This window comes from Camelus bactrianus, chromosome 9 (genome assembly GCF_048773025.1).
Source record: "Camelus bactrianus isolate YW-2024 breed Bactrian camel chromosome 9, ASM4877302v1, whole genome shotgun sequence".
NCBI classification, from domain to species: domain Eukaryota; kingdom Metazoa; phylum Chordata; class Mammalia; order Artiodactyla; family Camelidae; genus Camelus; species Camelus bactrianus.
The window spans coordinates 17214258-17230889 of NC_133547.1; the positions used below are offsets into that span (position 1 = coordinate 17214258).

The following is a 16632-nucleotide window of genomic DNA, read 5'->3' on the forward strand; positions in this document are numbered from 1 at the left end:
TACAGTCAACAATATAAAATTAAAAAGAGCACACTAATTAGGTGCTAAGACATTCTACACAGCTTAATTAGCAGCGATGGTGATCACACAGCAAGCATCCATTTACTACCCCTTGTTTGCTTAAAAACTGTAACAACTAGGCTTTCCTTAGTTATTGGTTCAATGAAATGCACGTAAGTTTATTCACCCTCAAAATTCCAAGGGTGCAGTCACTGTGACACTTGGGGTGGAAGAAGTGCCAGGTAACTTATGAACACACACGAGGGGGTCAAACAGCTAAGCGTGCATGCCTCAAACTCCCTGATTCACAGAAGGCGAACCCACCTTGGGCGTTAGTTCAAAGTGGCTGCAGCGATCACGCGCCTGCCTTACCTTTCAGAAGGTTCTGAAAGTACTGGACAGCTGCACTGTCCCACTTCTTGGCGGGTCTAGAACAGTGAACAGATGCAACTTCATTATACCTTTTGGCTGAGGCTAGTATGCTAACATCATGTTGTAAATTACACGCTGGATGTTTCTGTTACATGAGGAACGTACGACGCAGGTGACACAGACGGAGCCTGGCTCAGCTGCGCCCCGCAGCAGGCTGCCCTCCCACGGCCGCCGCCCAGGGCAGAGACTCGCCAAGGACCGGGCCTCCACTGGGGCTTCCACCACGCATCCTGTGTCCCAACACCATCACCCCACTGCCTGCGACAGTGATTCTGAGGGTGCAGGGCTGAGCACAGGCGGGCACGGAGTGAGGGCTCCACACATGTTGGTTAAACCAGCTTTCTAGGAGTGGCCATGGGAAACCCAGCCACTGGTCTCCTGTATTCCTCACTCTGCTGACTCCCATCACTGCGTCCCAGTTCTCCCCATCACCTCGCCCTTCCCTCTGTGTGATACTGTGATCTGTGATGAGAAGTATGTATTTGGTCATTGTCCCTGTTTCTGACACACAGCTCAGGGACCACAGTGATCAAGGTGTCTTTTGTTTTGTTAACGAGGTGACGAGTGGAAAGCACGTAAGTAATTTAGCGATGGGGGCTGGTTGCCAGGGGAACTAACTTTGTCATTAGAGGGTGAGAACTTTCAGTCCCATCCCCTTGACCTCCTGGGAGGGGAGAGGGGCTGGAGGCTGAATCAACCATGATAGATAATGAAGCCTCTTTAAACACCAAAAAAGGACTGGGTTGGGAGTTTCTGCGCTAGTGAACACATGGAGATGTGGGGAGACTGACGTACCTGTAGAGGGAAGGAAGCTCCGTTCCCCAAACCATGCTCTACGCATCTCTCCCATCTGGCTGTTTCTGAATTATACCTTTTATAATAAACTGGTAATCTAAAATGTATCTCTGAGTTCTGTGAGCCACTTAGTAAATTAATCAAACCCAAGGAGGGAACCTCTCATTTACAGCCATCTCATCAGAAGCACAAGTGACAACCCAGACTTGAGACTGGCGTCTGAATTTGGGCGGGGTACAGAGGGGTTCTTGTAGGATGGAGCCCTTAACCTGTGGGATCTGATGCTCTCTCAGGGTAGACTGTGTGAATTGCTTGGTGGTGTGTGGCGTGCACACACACACACACACACACACACAGACACACATACTGGAATCAGAGTCATATGTTTGCTTTGGAAAGAAAATCGTAGGAAAAGCCACAGGCAATGGAGGATCATGAGAAACCAGTATTTGGAAGCATGGAACAAAAATAAAATAAAGTAAGTAAGGTTAGAATGGTATGTTTTGTTTCACCACTGGTTTTATTTATCAGAGATGCCACCACCATCCTCCAAGAGTTGTTTCAAAGATCAAATGAGGTAATGCACATAAAGTACTTAGCCCAATTATTTTTATTTTTACCAAGAAAGATACTAACCACACTCCTTCAAGAGAATCACAGAGAGTTTCCAAAAGGAGGTATAAATAAACAAATAAATACAGTGGTTCCAGAAACTTGCTACACAAAGAATTACCTGATCAGTTTTTTTTTTTGTTTTTTTACCAAAAGTGTTAGCCCTTTTGGAGGGAAATTTGATGAAATCTGTCCAAAACTGTAATATACATATTGAGACAGACACTAGATGAGGTACAAACACAAAAGCACCACAAGTCAAAGAAGGTGATCAAAACCCAGTAAGATCACTTCCTGCAAGCCCTCCTTTGCCTACACTGAGCCCCCGAGGAGCACTGTGGTGGTGCTGGGAGGGGGCGTGAGAAAGAGAGGGGGGCTGCCTCTGAGGAAGAGCCAGACACGGACAGCTGGTTGCTCTGAAAGAGGAACAGGGAGGAGGCAGGAGCTGCAGGGGGCCTGGTGGAGTCCAATGGCCTTGGCAGAGTCCAGATGCCTTAGGATTTTATTAGTGTGGATCCCGAGGCAGCCCTGAGAAGGGTGCATTCATCATCCCAAGGGAAATGTTGGTGATGGGGGCTGGGGGACTGGAGGTGGGAGGGTCTCTGCAGATCTCACAAAACCATTCATAAGAGAGAGGCCGCTTCTAAGTTCAGAGAACACAATGCAGCATCACCAGGACACGTAAGCTGAGTCAGAAATGTGCTGCTTCCTACAGCTTTTCTCCCACAATGTCAGTGCTGGAGGGGAGGGAAGGCAGAGTAATGGGAGAGGATGGGGCTGCCCCCAGGACCTCAGGTAGTGCCCATTCCAAACAGCAAAGATCACAGCCATACCCCTGACACAGCCCTGCCCAGTGCAGGGACCCGTCCTGTACAAACGCTGGCAGTATTACAGCCAAAGGCGGGATAGACGTGTGCGCACAGACGTGTGCGCATGTGACTGTGTGACAGTTATGTGTGCATGTGCCTGCATCACGTATCCATCTCTACATCTATACATTTTATCTACATTCTTAGGAGAACGTACAGTGCAAAATGGTTTGGAAACAATCTAGCTGGCTACCAAGAGAGGAATGGTCACATACAGTAGGCATGCCAACGACAGTCAACTGTGAAGACTGAACGTACAAGGGAGTACACGAAGCAACGAGCTTCAACATACACTCAAGTTAAAATCGCCAATTCTTTTACACACATTAAATGCTGAACAGCACGGAGCTGGGGCCTCACTCTGAACCCCTCATGCCGCAGCCCCTAGAGAAGGGGCTGCACCGCCGGGTTTGGCACAGACTCATAAGACACCTCCCGAAGGACAAAGAGACCTTTGAAACCGCTTAGTGCTTCTCAAGAGGACCCGATTCCATGCAAACATCATGCACTCAATGTAAGGCTTTTACTACCGATTCTGCAAAGGCCAGAGGCTGTACTTACGCAATCTCAGAGCTGTCTTCACAGAAGTCAATGTGCAACGTGGCAGGTTTTGTGCAGTACAGTCTGAATTTTTTTGCTCTGTAGGGAAGCTGCATGAAAGCTGCTACTGCAACTCGGATGCTTAACAGTGAGACAGAAACAGTCCCATGATAAAGAAAAACTATACAGAACGTATTTTTTAAAGTACATCTACATAATTAATACACTTAATATAAACAAAAACCAATTCCTTCTGTTTCTATTAAAGCTACCAACAGCAGCAAAGTGCTTGGAGATATTTGCCCAACAAGGTGAAAATTGGTTCTTGGGGGCTGAGAAAAAAATCTTACTTTTTTATGCAGAAAGCACAGATATACATATAGTACATAAAATAGATTCGGTGTACCTTCAGCATTAAAATGTCATGGCATCAGGGCAAGGAGGGATTAGAAAAAGTGTCTACTGGGGTTCCTCAGACTGAGAAATACCGGGTAAAAACAAACAAACCTGGAAGCAAATTCTATTTAAGATTTTTAAACATCAATTCCAATACACAACCAGAATTACCTTGAAGTTTCTGTAAATTGGCAGATGTTTTAAGAACTAGGATTTGTCAGCTCTGCACAAAAGAGCTGGAGGACTGAGATTTGATAAGGTAAGTCCTTCAACATTTTTATTTCCATTTTTCTTCAGGCAAACAACAGAGCACCTGAACTTACCATTTTGACACCAACGGGCCCCCAGGTGCCCTGGGTGGGCGGGGCGGGTCACAGACAGCTGAGAAAAGGTGACCGGACTGACCGCCCCTCGAGGCCTCCCTGGGCTCTGAATCACGTGATTCTCTTGCCCAAAACAAACTAAACTTAAAACTCCTAATACTAAAAGAAAATCTCCCCAACCAGCTAAATATGTTATTTTAAACACCAACTATATTAATAAAGGTGCAGAATCACAAGCTAGTCTTAAAGACATGCAAGCTCCGGGTGTGCGAGCCCTCCCTCCCGCTGCGGATTCGCCCCTCAGGGCACACGCATCTCTGCAGCTGGCACAGCTCTTTTGGAAGAAAGGTCCTCACATTTACTTACTTCTTTGTTACAATGATATCCTCTTATTCTAGGACAGGAAACTATGTAAAAATGATCACAAACACCAGTGGTTTCCAGTCAACTGTGACATGTGGTTCTAGAAGCAGTGAGGGCTCACTCTGAAGCATCCCCTGTCTTCTGTGACAGTCACGCCTCACTCCACTAACAGAACAACCGGGGGTATATGCCCTGAGGCTGTGCCAGCAAACTGTCCCTTCTGTGGAGACGAGGAGGGCTCCCAGGAGGCAGAGAAGCCAAGTCTCCCTAGGGGACCCATTCCGTCACCTGAACAAACTGAGGACTGAGAGCACACCTAACCCTCCAGGCAGGAAGGCGGAAGGGCCGAGTCTCCTTGCTGAGTCTTCATCCTGACCACCTGCTCTCACATTCACTGCTCGTAAATGGGACCTGCAAGTCTCCCCTTCTGGAAGCTAAAGATATCCCAGTTTATGACCTCTATCTCCTTACCTGGAGAATGGACACCCTCCTTTAACACTGACACTTGTCTCCTTAAAGAGCAGAAGGCAGAGTAAATATGTACGTACGTACTTTTTGGATTTCACTGGAATGTATCTGGCAAAATCCACAAGGAAACACCCTGCCAGGTAATGGTCTGCTGAAGACACAATCGACTTAATAACAGCCCGGCACCAGCACTTTAGTTCCTGACAATAAACCACACAAACCTGCAAAATAAAAAGAAAACTGCAGCATTAAAATCGCTAGTCTTACGTTGGGAGAACCAAAAGGTACTCTCAAGGTCACCCCAGCCTACCTTCTGCCTACAGGTGCGAGGAGGCTGCAGCTGCCCAAGCTAAACGCTGCCTGACGGGAAAGAACACAGGGCACCTGAGCTCTCCTGCACCGTGTTTCTTACTATAATCATTTTGACTCCTTAACTAAGGACCATTTTTCGAAAGTAAATAAGCAAAATGCACTACTTTATCTCCTTAAATCAGAAAAGCAAAGCTTGCCACAGATTGTCAATCACGTGCCAGGCCGATGTGAAACTGCTACCCCAGACTCAGCTTCCCTGCTCACTGTTCACTATCTGCACGGCTGGACGTCCACACCACGACAATGGGGATTTTCGTCTTTTTGTTTACTGCCATGTTCCCACCACTGAGAACAGTGCTTGGCATGTACCAAGTCTTCAAAAACTACTCGGCAAATGACTAAATAAGTAAATGCCTGCAGCCCGTCAGAGGGAAATATCCTTGCTGCAGTGACAGCGCTTGGCACTCGACTGTCCCACAGGACTGCTGGCCACAGACAGGCAAACTTGCCCCCAGGCTCATAAAGTGGCCCAGTGGACAGAGTTGTGCCCAACAGGACCGAAGTGGACCACTGGAGATCCCTGCCCTCGAGACCTGAAGTTGGAAAATACAGTGCAGACACTTCTGCAAGGAATGGTTTCTTGAGAGCCTCATATAATTCGAAACTCAAATAATCCAAGAGAAATTCTGCCAAAGGATGGAGGATGTTTCTGTTTTAACACTTAAATCACAAAAATTTGTAGTTAATAACTCACACAACCAGTCAACTTTGAAAAGGCAACAGACCAGGGCTTCCACTAGCCAAAAATGAGATAATTTAAGCACCAAGAACAATGATTATAACTGATGAATATTAAATTAAAATTAAAAGCCAGGAATTCAATATGGTACTTAAAAATGACAAGAAAGAGGGGAGAAATAAAACAAATCTCTGGACACCGATACAGACAACGAGGCAGAAAGCACCATGCTGAAACTTGACAAGGGAAAGGGTCAGGCAATCCTTCCACCCTTCCAGGGTGAACGTGTTATTTCCGGCAGCCAAACCACCCAACAGATGAGGGAGGGTTCTCTAAGGAGAATTCCAGGTCGTGGATGCAGAGAGAACGCGTAAATGACCATTTGCCAGCTTTTAAACGGGAGAACCGGTCTGGGCAGTGGTGTCACTGGATGGCACAAGTGTTACATGAAAAGCCGAAGGGCACCGTGAGGGAGGGCTCGGCTGCCACCACCTGCCCCCCACCAGCAATCTCAGTGTCACCAAAAGTGACACACTCTCCAATTCAATACCAGGTGATCCTCACAGCTCCAATCATTCTTGGGGGGAAAAAGTGACCCTGAATCAAATAGAAGCTTTATAGTTATCAGTCCACAGGAAATACAGGGGACACAGGGAAAAGTTCACCACCACCACCACCACCACAAGGAAGCAGTCAGGCTACCCAAAAGGTGGAATATTTTAAAGGGACAACTGACCTACTAGTTTCATTTCTTCAACAAGTCAATGGCATGGAAAAAAAATAGTATTATTAATGACTATTTGGGTGAGGAATTCAAATTATTTCTAATATTTCTCATAAAGAGTTGATAAATCTCCTATCATGCTATTATAAAAATCCACTCTTCTGAGAAATGACTGACCTGCAGAGAGAAGCAGACACTGAGCACGGAGCTGAGGCTGCAGGAAAGGAAGGAGGGACCACGACGCAGAGGGTGGAAAACAAAGCAGCACAAGCTGGCCAAAGTCATGGGCAACCGAAAGGGACGCACTGGCCCTAGACTGGAAAGCCCCACGCTCACTGTGCTAAGGTCCCTACACCGTGATGAATCTACAATAATCCTCTGGTGCCCAGCCCCAGAAGGATGGCCCCATTGCCTGACTTAAGATGACATTCCATCTCCTGTTACACAGCTGCCACTCTCCATGACCAGCCCAACTCCTGGGCAACCGAAAGAACCTACATAATGCAATGATTGTAAGCAATTAAAACACTCTAAAAGTTATCGTCTTAGTTGCCAAAATATTCTACATTTTGAATGGTATTTAAATGGTATTTAAAGCACATTTAGATACATACCTGTCCTTCTTCCAACATTAATGGTTTTATTTCTATATCTTGACATATACTGTTATAGAAGTCATTCATGGCACTATTGAGTTTTTGATAGTCAACTTCATGATCTAAAAAGGGACTGCACCCTTTTATAACAACCCAGAAGCAACCTGGATCTTCAATCTGTAAAATTTTAGAAAGACAAAACAATGCATGATTTAAAAGTAGAACCATAAGATAATGAACCTTAGAGTCATGATAACTGTTCCTAATTTAAGCAATCTAACAAATTTTTGATGAATACTTCTGTCTTAAATGGTCAGACCGAGGATAAAAGGCCCTCAATACAAATGTATATCAAATCATCAGGTTGTACCCCTTAAACTTACGTTATGTGTCAATTATATTTCAGTAAAGCTGGAAAAAAGATAAAAAGACGCAAGGACAAAATTCTAAAATAAGTAATCAATAATATGTAAGTAATTTAAAATTACGTGCTGTGACTCAGAAAGCAAACAGAAATCAATGCCCTTGATCTCCCGTATTTTGGAAACACCTGTAATATAATACAAACACAAGATTCAGAGCAGCGTTTTTAGTATTTGTCTTTCATAAGAAAGAGAAGGAAATACGAATATACATACATTCTGTTCCCATTAACAGAAAGAAATTATGGCAGATAAACCGAAACGACTCCTCCCTACAGAGGAGCCAGGAATGGGGTAGGAGGGAGGGGGCTGAAAGCCTGACTTCTCTCAATGAATCTTGTTATCTCTTCTAGTCAATCTTCTTCATCGTTAGAGAAAAGATACAAGCATCATATGAGAAGTTAAATTTGAACTGAAATTATTAATAAGAACTCATGATTTTTCAAATGTATTTCCTGCTGACTGAAAGGGCCTGAAAGCAATGGTATCCCAAGATTTTGGAGCCCAGACAGCAGGGGACAGGAGTACTGGTGTTCACAACAGTATTCCTTCTATTTTTCAGAATGTGTGAACATTTTTATAATAAATAGTTGGAAGAAAGAACGGCTGGCCATTCTAGTTCCAGTAACGGCAGAGTGGTTTTTATGGACTAAGCCACCTGCAAGTCACAATGATAAATCTGGAAAAAAAAATCAGAAAAACAATTTGAAGGCACTGAAGAGAGACCAAAAGCAGGTAGGAGATTCAGTCCTTGGAAGGAGGAGATGTCACTGTAACAGAAAAGAACAAATCTGACTCCATATTAGATCTGTTTCTTTGGCTTTAACCCTGTGCCCTGTTTTCCAGGCTTAGTCTTGCCAGCTCTCCACCTTTTGTAAAACAATGTTGCCTTTAGCCTGAAATATACAGGAGAGCCTATTCTCAAGGCTCTGACCATTAAGGATGTTAACACCTTTGCGCTTATATAAAGATAACAAAGTGCAGAATGGAAAATAACATAGCTTTCTTGGAGGTTTACAGGGACACCATGATCTGACCCACATGGACAGCTGCAAGAACAAAGAATTCCTACACCGAGAAGTATGCAACAACCAAGCACACCCTCTCCCTTTTTAGAATAAAAGGAGCCTGAATTCTGACTTGAGTAGGATGGTTCTCCAAGACAGCAGTTGGCCATCCTCTTGGTCTGCTTGCTTTCCGAATAAAGTCATTATTCCTTGCCCCAACACCTCATCTCCCGATTTACTGGCCCGCCATGCAGCGAGCAGAATGAGTTTGGACTCGGTAACATCACTGGGTGAGACCCATGTGTATATACAGCTTTTTGCTGAGAAAAGTCCCCAGTCCAGGTGGTCGGAGCACAACTCAAGCAGAAAGCCACCATATTTGTGGCTTCAGGGACCTGAGAACAGAGCTGGGGCTGCCAGAGCAGCTGTAAATGAAGGGGAGAAATTCTGAAAAAGCCGCAGAGGGGAGAGCCCTGAAGTCTGCATACAGAAACCCCTCAAATCCTTGGCAGAGCCTGAACAGCACAGGTGAGGCTCCAGGGAGTCCTGAGAGAAGAGATGGCAGGAAGGCCCAAGAGAACCGCAGGGCTCTGGACACCAAGAGGCCACCCAGAGCCAGCAGAATCAGGCCGCGTCCCTCCTAAATGCCGCCTGCTGGGAAAGCTCAAGGCTGCTGGGAGAATGACTTCTGTCCCAGCCAACACCCTGACCTAGGTCCCTGACCTTCCTTTCCCTCAGCATGTCCTAGAAGGGCTTCACTTGTGGATCCTCCCTGTCCCTTTGTGATTTGCATCTATCTCCTACTACTCAGGAGCAGTCCTTCCCGGGGACCTGAAAGGACAGGCCGGGTCTCCCAGGCTCTGTGGAAAGCCAGAAGCCTGACGTCCACAGCGAGCGGACACAGCTGCTCATCACTGACCCGTCCTCTGTCAACTTCCCACTGGAGCCCCCTCTCACCCCCACTCTCCCTTTGACGTGCCCAGTTACCTCTACACGAATAGGAATGGAGCTCAGCTCCCTCCCCTACTGTCAACAGTCACTGACTAAAATCTGTTTTCACTGCTTCAACCAGTGTCCAGCTTTGATCCTCTCTTGACACCCATCACAGGAAAATGGAGTTTGGAGCAAGAGTCCTGCCAAGTTAAGAAGGCTCTGTGAGCACCTCAGGGTCCCCACAGAACCCTGCAGGGCCAGGCCTAAGGAGTAAAGACCGTGTTGCAAAACAAAGAGAAAGTGCTCTATCAACAAGGCAAAACCGAAGAGGTGCTCCACAGCAGGCGAGGCAAACAGTGGCTCCCCATCACCATACCCAGCATAGCATGGGCAACGCCAGGCAGGCTGAGAAAGCAGAGTGTGCTACATGCCCAAGGCATCCAGCCGACAGAAAGTGAACCCAGACTGCCCGGATGTTGACCTGAACAGGCAGGACTTAAAAGCAATTATAAATATGATGTTCAAAAACTTAAGGATAAGATGGCTACAGTGAGTTTGTTTTTTAAAAAGGAGAATCTCACATAACAAATGGAAACTATAAAACCAACCAACCTTCGGAAAAGGTTAATTCTACAACTAAAAACTGAAACACTGCCCCAGCCTGGACCCATGGGGCCCAGATTGAGGTGCGGAGCCCCCAAGTCAAAGCTGTTATGTTTTTGTTTTGTTCTATTGTAGCTCTTTTTCCCTTTCCTGAAGATTTATTTTATTTAAAAAAGTAGCTCAAAAAGCCCCGGAAACCCTGGAAGTGCGGAGGCAGGGCAAGGAAGTCAACTAGCTAGGGAGGGTGGGTATAGCTCAGTGGTAGCATGCATGCTTAGCACGCACAAGGTCCTGGGTTCAATCTCCAGTACCTCCATTTAAATAATAAACAGATCAATAAACAAACAAATAAACAAATCTAATTACCCTCAATCCCCCCAAAAAACAAATAAAATGCATTTTTTAAAAAAAAGTCTGTAAGACATGGGGGAAATCTTTGTGACTGTGGGCTACAAAGATTTCTTAAGATATAACACCAAAAGTATAATTCTATAAGCAAAAATTAATACATTGGTCTTAATCCAAATTTAAAACTTCTGCTCTTTGAAAGACATTGTTAAGAGGGAGAAAAGGTAAGCCACATACTGGGAGAAAATATTTACAAATCACATATCCAATGAAGAAACTTCATCCAGATTATATGAAGAACACTACAAACTCAATAATAAGAAAGCTAATCACCCAGTTAGAAGAATGGGCAGATCTGAAAAGATACTTGACAAAAAAAAGACGGAAGGATGGGTGGCAAACAAGCACGTGCTTATGGGAATGCAAAATGGTACAGTTACTTTGAAAATGTTTCTCACAAAATTAAACATACAGGTTAACCTTACTTATTTAGCCATGAAATGAATACTTACATTCACACAAAAATCTGTTTGCAAAGTTTCCAGCAGCTTTATTTATAATTCTCCCCCATCCAGAAACAAACTCAAAAGGCCTTCAACTGGTGCCTGCATAAACTGTCACATATCCATTCAACGGAAAACTACTCACAGTGGCTTAAAAGACACTGACACGTGCCACAACACAGATGATTCTCCAAAGCATTACAGTAAAGTCAAAGCAGCCAGACTCAAAGGGCTGCAAAATACTGCATGATTCCATGTGTATAATTCCACTTTCATGACATTCTGGAAAAGGCAAAACTAATAGGGACAGAAGACAGATGAGGAGCTACCAAGGACTAGAGGTAAGGGAAAGAAATGGCTACAAAGAAGCACAGAGTCACTCTGGGGGGTGATGGAACCGTTCTGTATTTTGATTGTGGTGATGATTACATGACCATGCATTTTTCAAAATCATCACACAATTCTACGTTAAAAATAATTAAAATTTATGGGTAAAAAAGATGTGAGGCAAATATGGCAAAATGTTAAAATCTGACAAAAGTAGATGTGGATGTCCAACTGTTTATAATATTTTCCATACTTTTTTGTATGTCTAGAGTATTTCCTAATAAAAAGTTAGACTTTTTAAATTGTTTTTAATCAAAAGTAATGATTTTTTAAAAAAGCTTCTTGTCCTCTGATGTGTGCAGTGTTTTTACTAAAAATGTTGAACCTGACCACAACCATGAGAAAACAGAAAAATCCAACTTGAAGGATATTTTGCAAAGCAACTGCCCCTACTCTTCACAAATTTCTATGACATCAGAGATACAAAAACAAAAACAGGGAACTGACCCAAATTAAAAGAGACTGAAAGGCTGTGACAATTAAATGCAATATATAATTTTTGATTGGATCCTGGATCAGAGTAAACATACTATAGAATATATTATTGGCACAACTGGAGAAATTTGAGTATGGACTATATACTAGAAAATAGTGTTTTATCAGTGTTACATTTTTCATGTGTGGTAATTGTGGTTATGTAAGAGAAAGTCTTTGTTCTTAGGACACACATGCATAAGTATTTGGAGGCCACCACTAATTCTCCAATGGTTCAGCAAAAGAAAGAAAACACTTTTATATACATATATTTATAAAGAAATATGCAAGTACGATAACTGTTGAATCTAGGTGTAGAGTATATGGTTATTCTCAATACTTGTTTTATAACTTGTTTTTATGTTAGAAAATCTTCAAAACATCAAGTTGAGGAAAGATGTTTATAAAAAATTTTTAAGGGATCATAGATACTTTGAAGTTGCTAGAATGTTCCATTAAAAAAAAATCTGCTTGTATCAGCAACCTCACTTCTGGGTATATATTCAGAGGGAACTCTAATTTGAAAAGACAGATGCACCCTAATGTTCATAGCAGCACTATATACAATAGCCAAGACATGGAACCAACCTAAATGTCCACTGGCAGATGAGTAAGAAGTTGTGGTTTATTTATACAATGGGATACTACTCAGTTATAAAAGAGAATAAAATAATGTCATTTGCAGCAACATGGATGACCCAGAGACTGTCATTCTATGCAAAGTAAGCCAGAAAGAGAAAGAAAAATACCACATATCAGATGTGGAATCTAAAAGAAAAGAAAAAAGAGGACACTATGAACTCATCTACAAAACAGAAACAGACTCGCAGACACAGTAAACAATCTTATGGTTACTGGGCATGGGGGGATAAACTTGGGAGTTTGAGATTTACAAATGTTAGCCATTATATATAAAAACAGATTTTAAAAGAGTTTCTTCTGTATAGCACAGGGAACTATATTTAATATCTTATAAGAATCTTCAATGAAAAAGAATATGAAAACATATGTATGTATGGTTGTATGTACAGGCATGACTCAGACAGAGTGTACACCAGAAATGGACACATTGTAATTTTCTGTACTTCAATTTAAAAAAAGAATCTGCTTCTAAAACCTAAAAAAAGGAGGCCAGGTTCAGTTTCAGTTCAGAACAAGTGGTTCAAGTTGCAATTTCTTCCGTGCACTTTACCAGGTGGGGATGGGCTCACAATTTCTCCCACCGCAACCTCTTACACCACATTTGAAGCCTGCTGCTTACCCTCAGCACCACAAGGCAGTGTGGCCCACACTGCGGGCATTAGCTTTATAGATTTTTTTCCCCTGGATATCTAGATTATTCCAATTGAAAAATATTACCCACATAAAATTTTGGTCCCCTTTCTTTTCTAAATAATACTTGGCCCATTTTTGGCCACGCTGGCCTGAGAAGTCCCTGGACAATTACTGCTTCAATCACAACCCAGCGTCCTCTGGGCAAAGCAGCTACCTGGTAAGCAGCTCTCGCAGGAAAACCACTCCAGAAATTCTGTGATTTCACTGACAGTACTGAAGTCACAAAGGTCAGCCAGCAGAACAGCTGTTTTCACACGAGTGAGGTCACAGCCTGCAGCTTTCAGGATTTCATCTGTGTTTCTAAGGCTTCTTTAGCTTCTTCTGCCACCCCTCCTGGCACAAGCTGTCCCCTGGAAGGGTTCATGCCTAGCTGTCCTGAACTGCAGATGGTCCTGTCGCAAAACAGGACACACCTGAACCTATCCTGTAGTCTTGACTGGAAGACTAATGGTCTTGAGGCTGTCCCTGTGCTGACCACCTTTCTGATCAAGGATGACGTAGCTAATTCTTTTCTCCTCTGCAGCCCCTCTGGGTCTCACTGCATTCTGCCTTCCTCACTTCCCGACCCAACTGCGTATGGCCTGGGCTGCTTCTTCAACACACATTTTTAAACAACACCTTCTTTAGCCTCATCCCCACAGGTTTGCAATGCTAGGCGTGATGTTTTTATTTCTAAAACATGTTACAAATACGTAACTGTCAAACTTTCTTAATTTATTTTTGATCGTGATTAAAAAAACACATGAAATTTACCATCTTAACCAGAGTCAGTGGCACAACTACATTCTTCCTGTTGTGCTACATGGTCGCCATCCATTTCCAGAACTTTTTTCATCTTGCAAAACTGAAACTCTACACTCATTAAACAGTAACTCTCCATTCTCCCCTCCCCTCTGCCCCTGGCAACCACTGTTCTACTTTTTGTCTTTATAAATTTGACTAGTCTAGGAACCTCATGTAAGTGGAATCAAACAATACTTGTCCTTTTGCTTCTGGTTTACTTCACTTAATATGGTGTCCTCAGGATTCATCCACGCTGTATCAGGTTTCAGAATTTCCTTTCTTTTTAAAGCTGAATACTCCTGCCTTGCATGTATACTACATTTTACTTACCCACTCATCTGTTGTCAGACTCTTGGAGGAAAAAAATTTATCCCTGTAAAAGCTAAATTAATCTGGAAAATTACAGCTAGTACCAGTACCACACTTGAAAAATACTCCTATATTGCATAGAAAATTTGCTGAGTGTGAGCACGGAAAGAACCGGCAGTGGGGGCAGATCAGAACTAAGAGGGTAGAGAAAAGGGTTCTTGGGTCTAGCTGAGTAAAAAGGGGTTTCCAAACTAGAGGCAGTGAGAGTCCAGCAACTCGTTCCAAAGTTCTGCCTCAGTGGATTTGCACATGGCAGCATCTGCATCCCTTGAAAGAGCTTTGTGTTTCTAAGGAGAAATCGGACTAGTGTATTTAGGGAGGATGGTAAAGAGGAGCTTGCCACCTGTATCTGAAAATCCTAAAGGTCCGAGAGCAAATCCTCCGTATGAATCAGTTGCTTCAAACGCTTGTGAATCTCTGCTGGTATAAATTAAATAAAACAGGAGGAGAGTTGATGCTTTTTTAAATGCTATCATGTCTCTGCTCTACCCACTTAAATGTAACCTTTTTTTAAAAAAAAGTTATTTATATTTCCTTTTCCCAGTACCCAAAATCCACCCCCTTTGCTCAGGTTTGCGAAAACTCCTTTCTCCAAGAACATCGTTGAAGGCACTACGCCTTCCCAATCTCCAGCACCACTGCGGAGCAGCTCTCAGCAGACTCAAAGGAGAAGCTGCAGCTGTCCGGGTAGCTCTGCAGGCCCCATTTCGGGCGAGCCCCGAGGCGCCTGCGTAGGGAAGGGGTGGCCGCCAGCGTCCTGCGGCGCGAGAGGGCACGGGTCCCCACGAGTAAGGCCGGGACCGACATGTGCTTGGATGGAAAATACGCTGTCCAACGGGGTTGGGGACCCGCCGGAGAGGATCTGCGTCCAGGGAGGGAAAAGGTCAGAGTCTCCGTGTCCGATGGAGCGGGCGCGCAAAACGGCCCTCACCCAGCGCCGACCCCAGACAGGGTGCGTGGGAGAAGGGGTCAGAGCCCGTCCCTCCCCCTGAGGTTCTAAATACAGGACACTTAGTTAAATCTGAATTTCAGAGAAACAACGAATAACTTTTTACTCTAAGTATGTCCCAAATACTGTATGGGACACACCTGAACTAAAATTTTTGGTTGTTTATCTGAAACTAAGAGTTCGGGGTCTCATCCGGCACCCCTTCCCGCGGGTCCGCACGCTGGGCGGACCCTGAGCGGGAAGCCGGTGACCGGCCGGGCCCCGGGCTTTGCGTTCGCTCACCTTCAGCACCAGGACCTGGAGCATCTTCCCCGCGCCTCTCGGGCCACCGGATGAACTCGCCCCGAGCATATGCGCACCGCCGCGGCCGCGCCCCTGTTCTGGCCTCCCGGTTGCTGCTCACTCGCAATGAACTCTGAGAGTGAAATCAGGGTCTCATGCACTGCCGGCCTCCTCCCTCCGTGGAGACCGCACCTTGTCCCCAGGTCAGCACCGCGGAGCCCGCGCGCCCAGCTTCAGGCTCCAGCCCTGCAGCCTCCGCCCGCACACTACGCACCGCAGACGACGCGCCGTCCTCCAAACTAGACGCCGCAGCGGGCACGCTCGGGCTCCCGTACCGCGCCCCAGCTGCCCAGCCTCAGCTCGAGCGAGCCTCGAAGATTCCACAAACCGCGTGGTGAGCCAACCGCCCAGACAACTGCCGCCGCCCCGCGCAGGGGACAGGGTGGGGCGGGGTGGGCGGAGCTGCGGGCCGGGCGGGGCTGCGGGGGCGGGCTGTGGCGGAGCCGCGGGGCGTCACGTGGCTCGCTCCCGGGCCCGCGACCCTCAGGGCGCACAGGGACGCGCGCGTCCAGATCTTACTCGTCCCGTGGAGCCATGGAGCTGGGTGGCTGCCTAGGAGACCCTTACCCTTTCCTTCTTGGCCAGCGTCCACATGGCTGCCTTGGGGGTGAGGAAGAGTCCCTGATCCCCGGCCTTGTGTATTTTTTGTTGTTGTTAAATCACTACAGGGTTCTCTAAATTTTCAACACTTGGATACCTGCGGTTTCTCACCTGAAAATTGGGACTCAGTAGTTCTCAGAATTAGATGAGGTCACACTATGTGAAACAAAAGACACCCAAGAAGCGCTCAAGGAGGGTTAGCTTTTACTACAATCTCAGGACTCTCCAACACTTGAATAAGCCAACAAACAACGAAGTTAGAGAATATTTCTTAAAAGTCAAAGGAACCCATAGTTTTTTTTTAAATGTGCTGGGCCTAGGTGGCCTAGATGAATTCTTTAATATTTCAACTGTGAAAAAACAAAATGTCTTAAGCTCTTGTCAAATTGTGTTAATTTGCTAGTAAAG

The 16632-nt window shown here is 45.0% G+C and overlaps 1 protein-coding gene across 1 annotated transcript in view; it reads right to left on the reverse strand.

The window, feature by feature from the left end:
* TDRD12 (tudor domain containing 12) overlaps window positions 1–15989 on the reverse strand; it is a 70679-nt gene extending 54690 nt beyond the window's left edge. Inside the window, exons 1-5 of the mRNA XM_074370862.1 lie at window positions 15565–15989; window positions 7188–7346; window positions 4883–5019; window positions 3270–3389; window positions 373–428 (exon numbers count right to left, since the gene is read on the reverse strand). Of these exons, the coding sequence (XP_074226963.1) occupies window positions 373–428; window positions 3270–3389; window positions 4883–5019; window positions 7188–7346; window positions 15565–15633 (541 nt within the window). The 5' untranslated portion in view covers window positions 15634–15989. The remainder of the gene's footprint in view (window positions 1–372; window positions 429–3269; window positions 3390–4882; window positions 5020–7187; window positions 7347–15564) is intronic.
* Window positions 15990–16632: the final 643 nt, after the last annotated feature.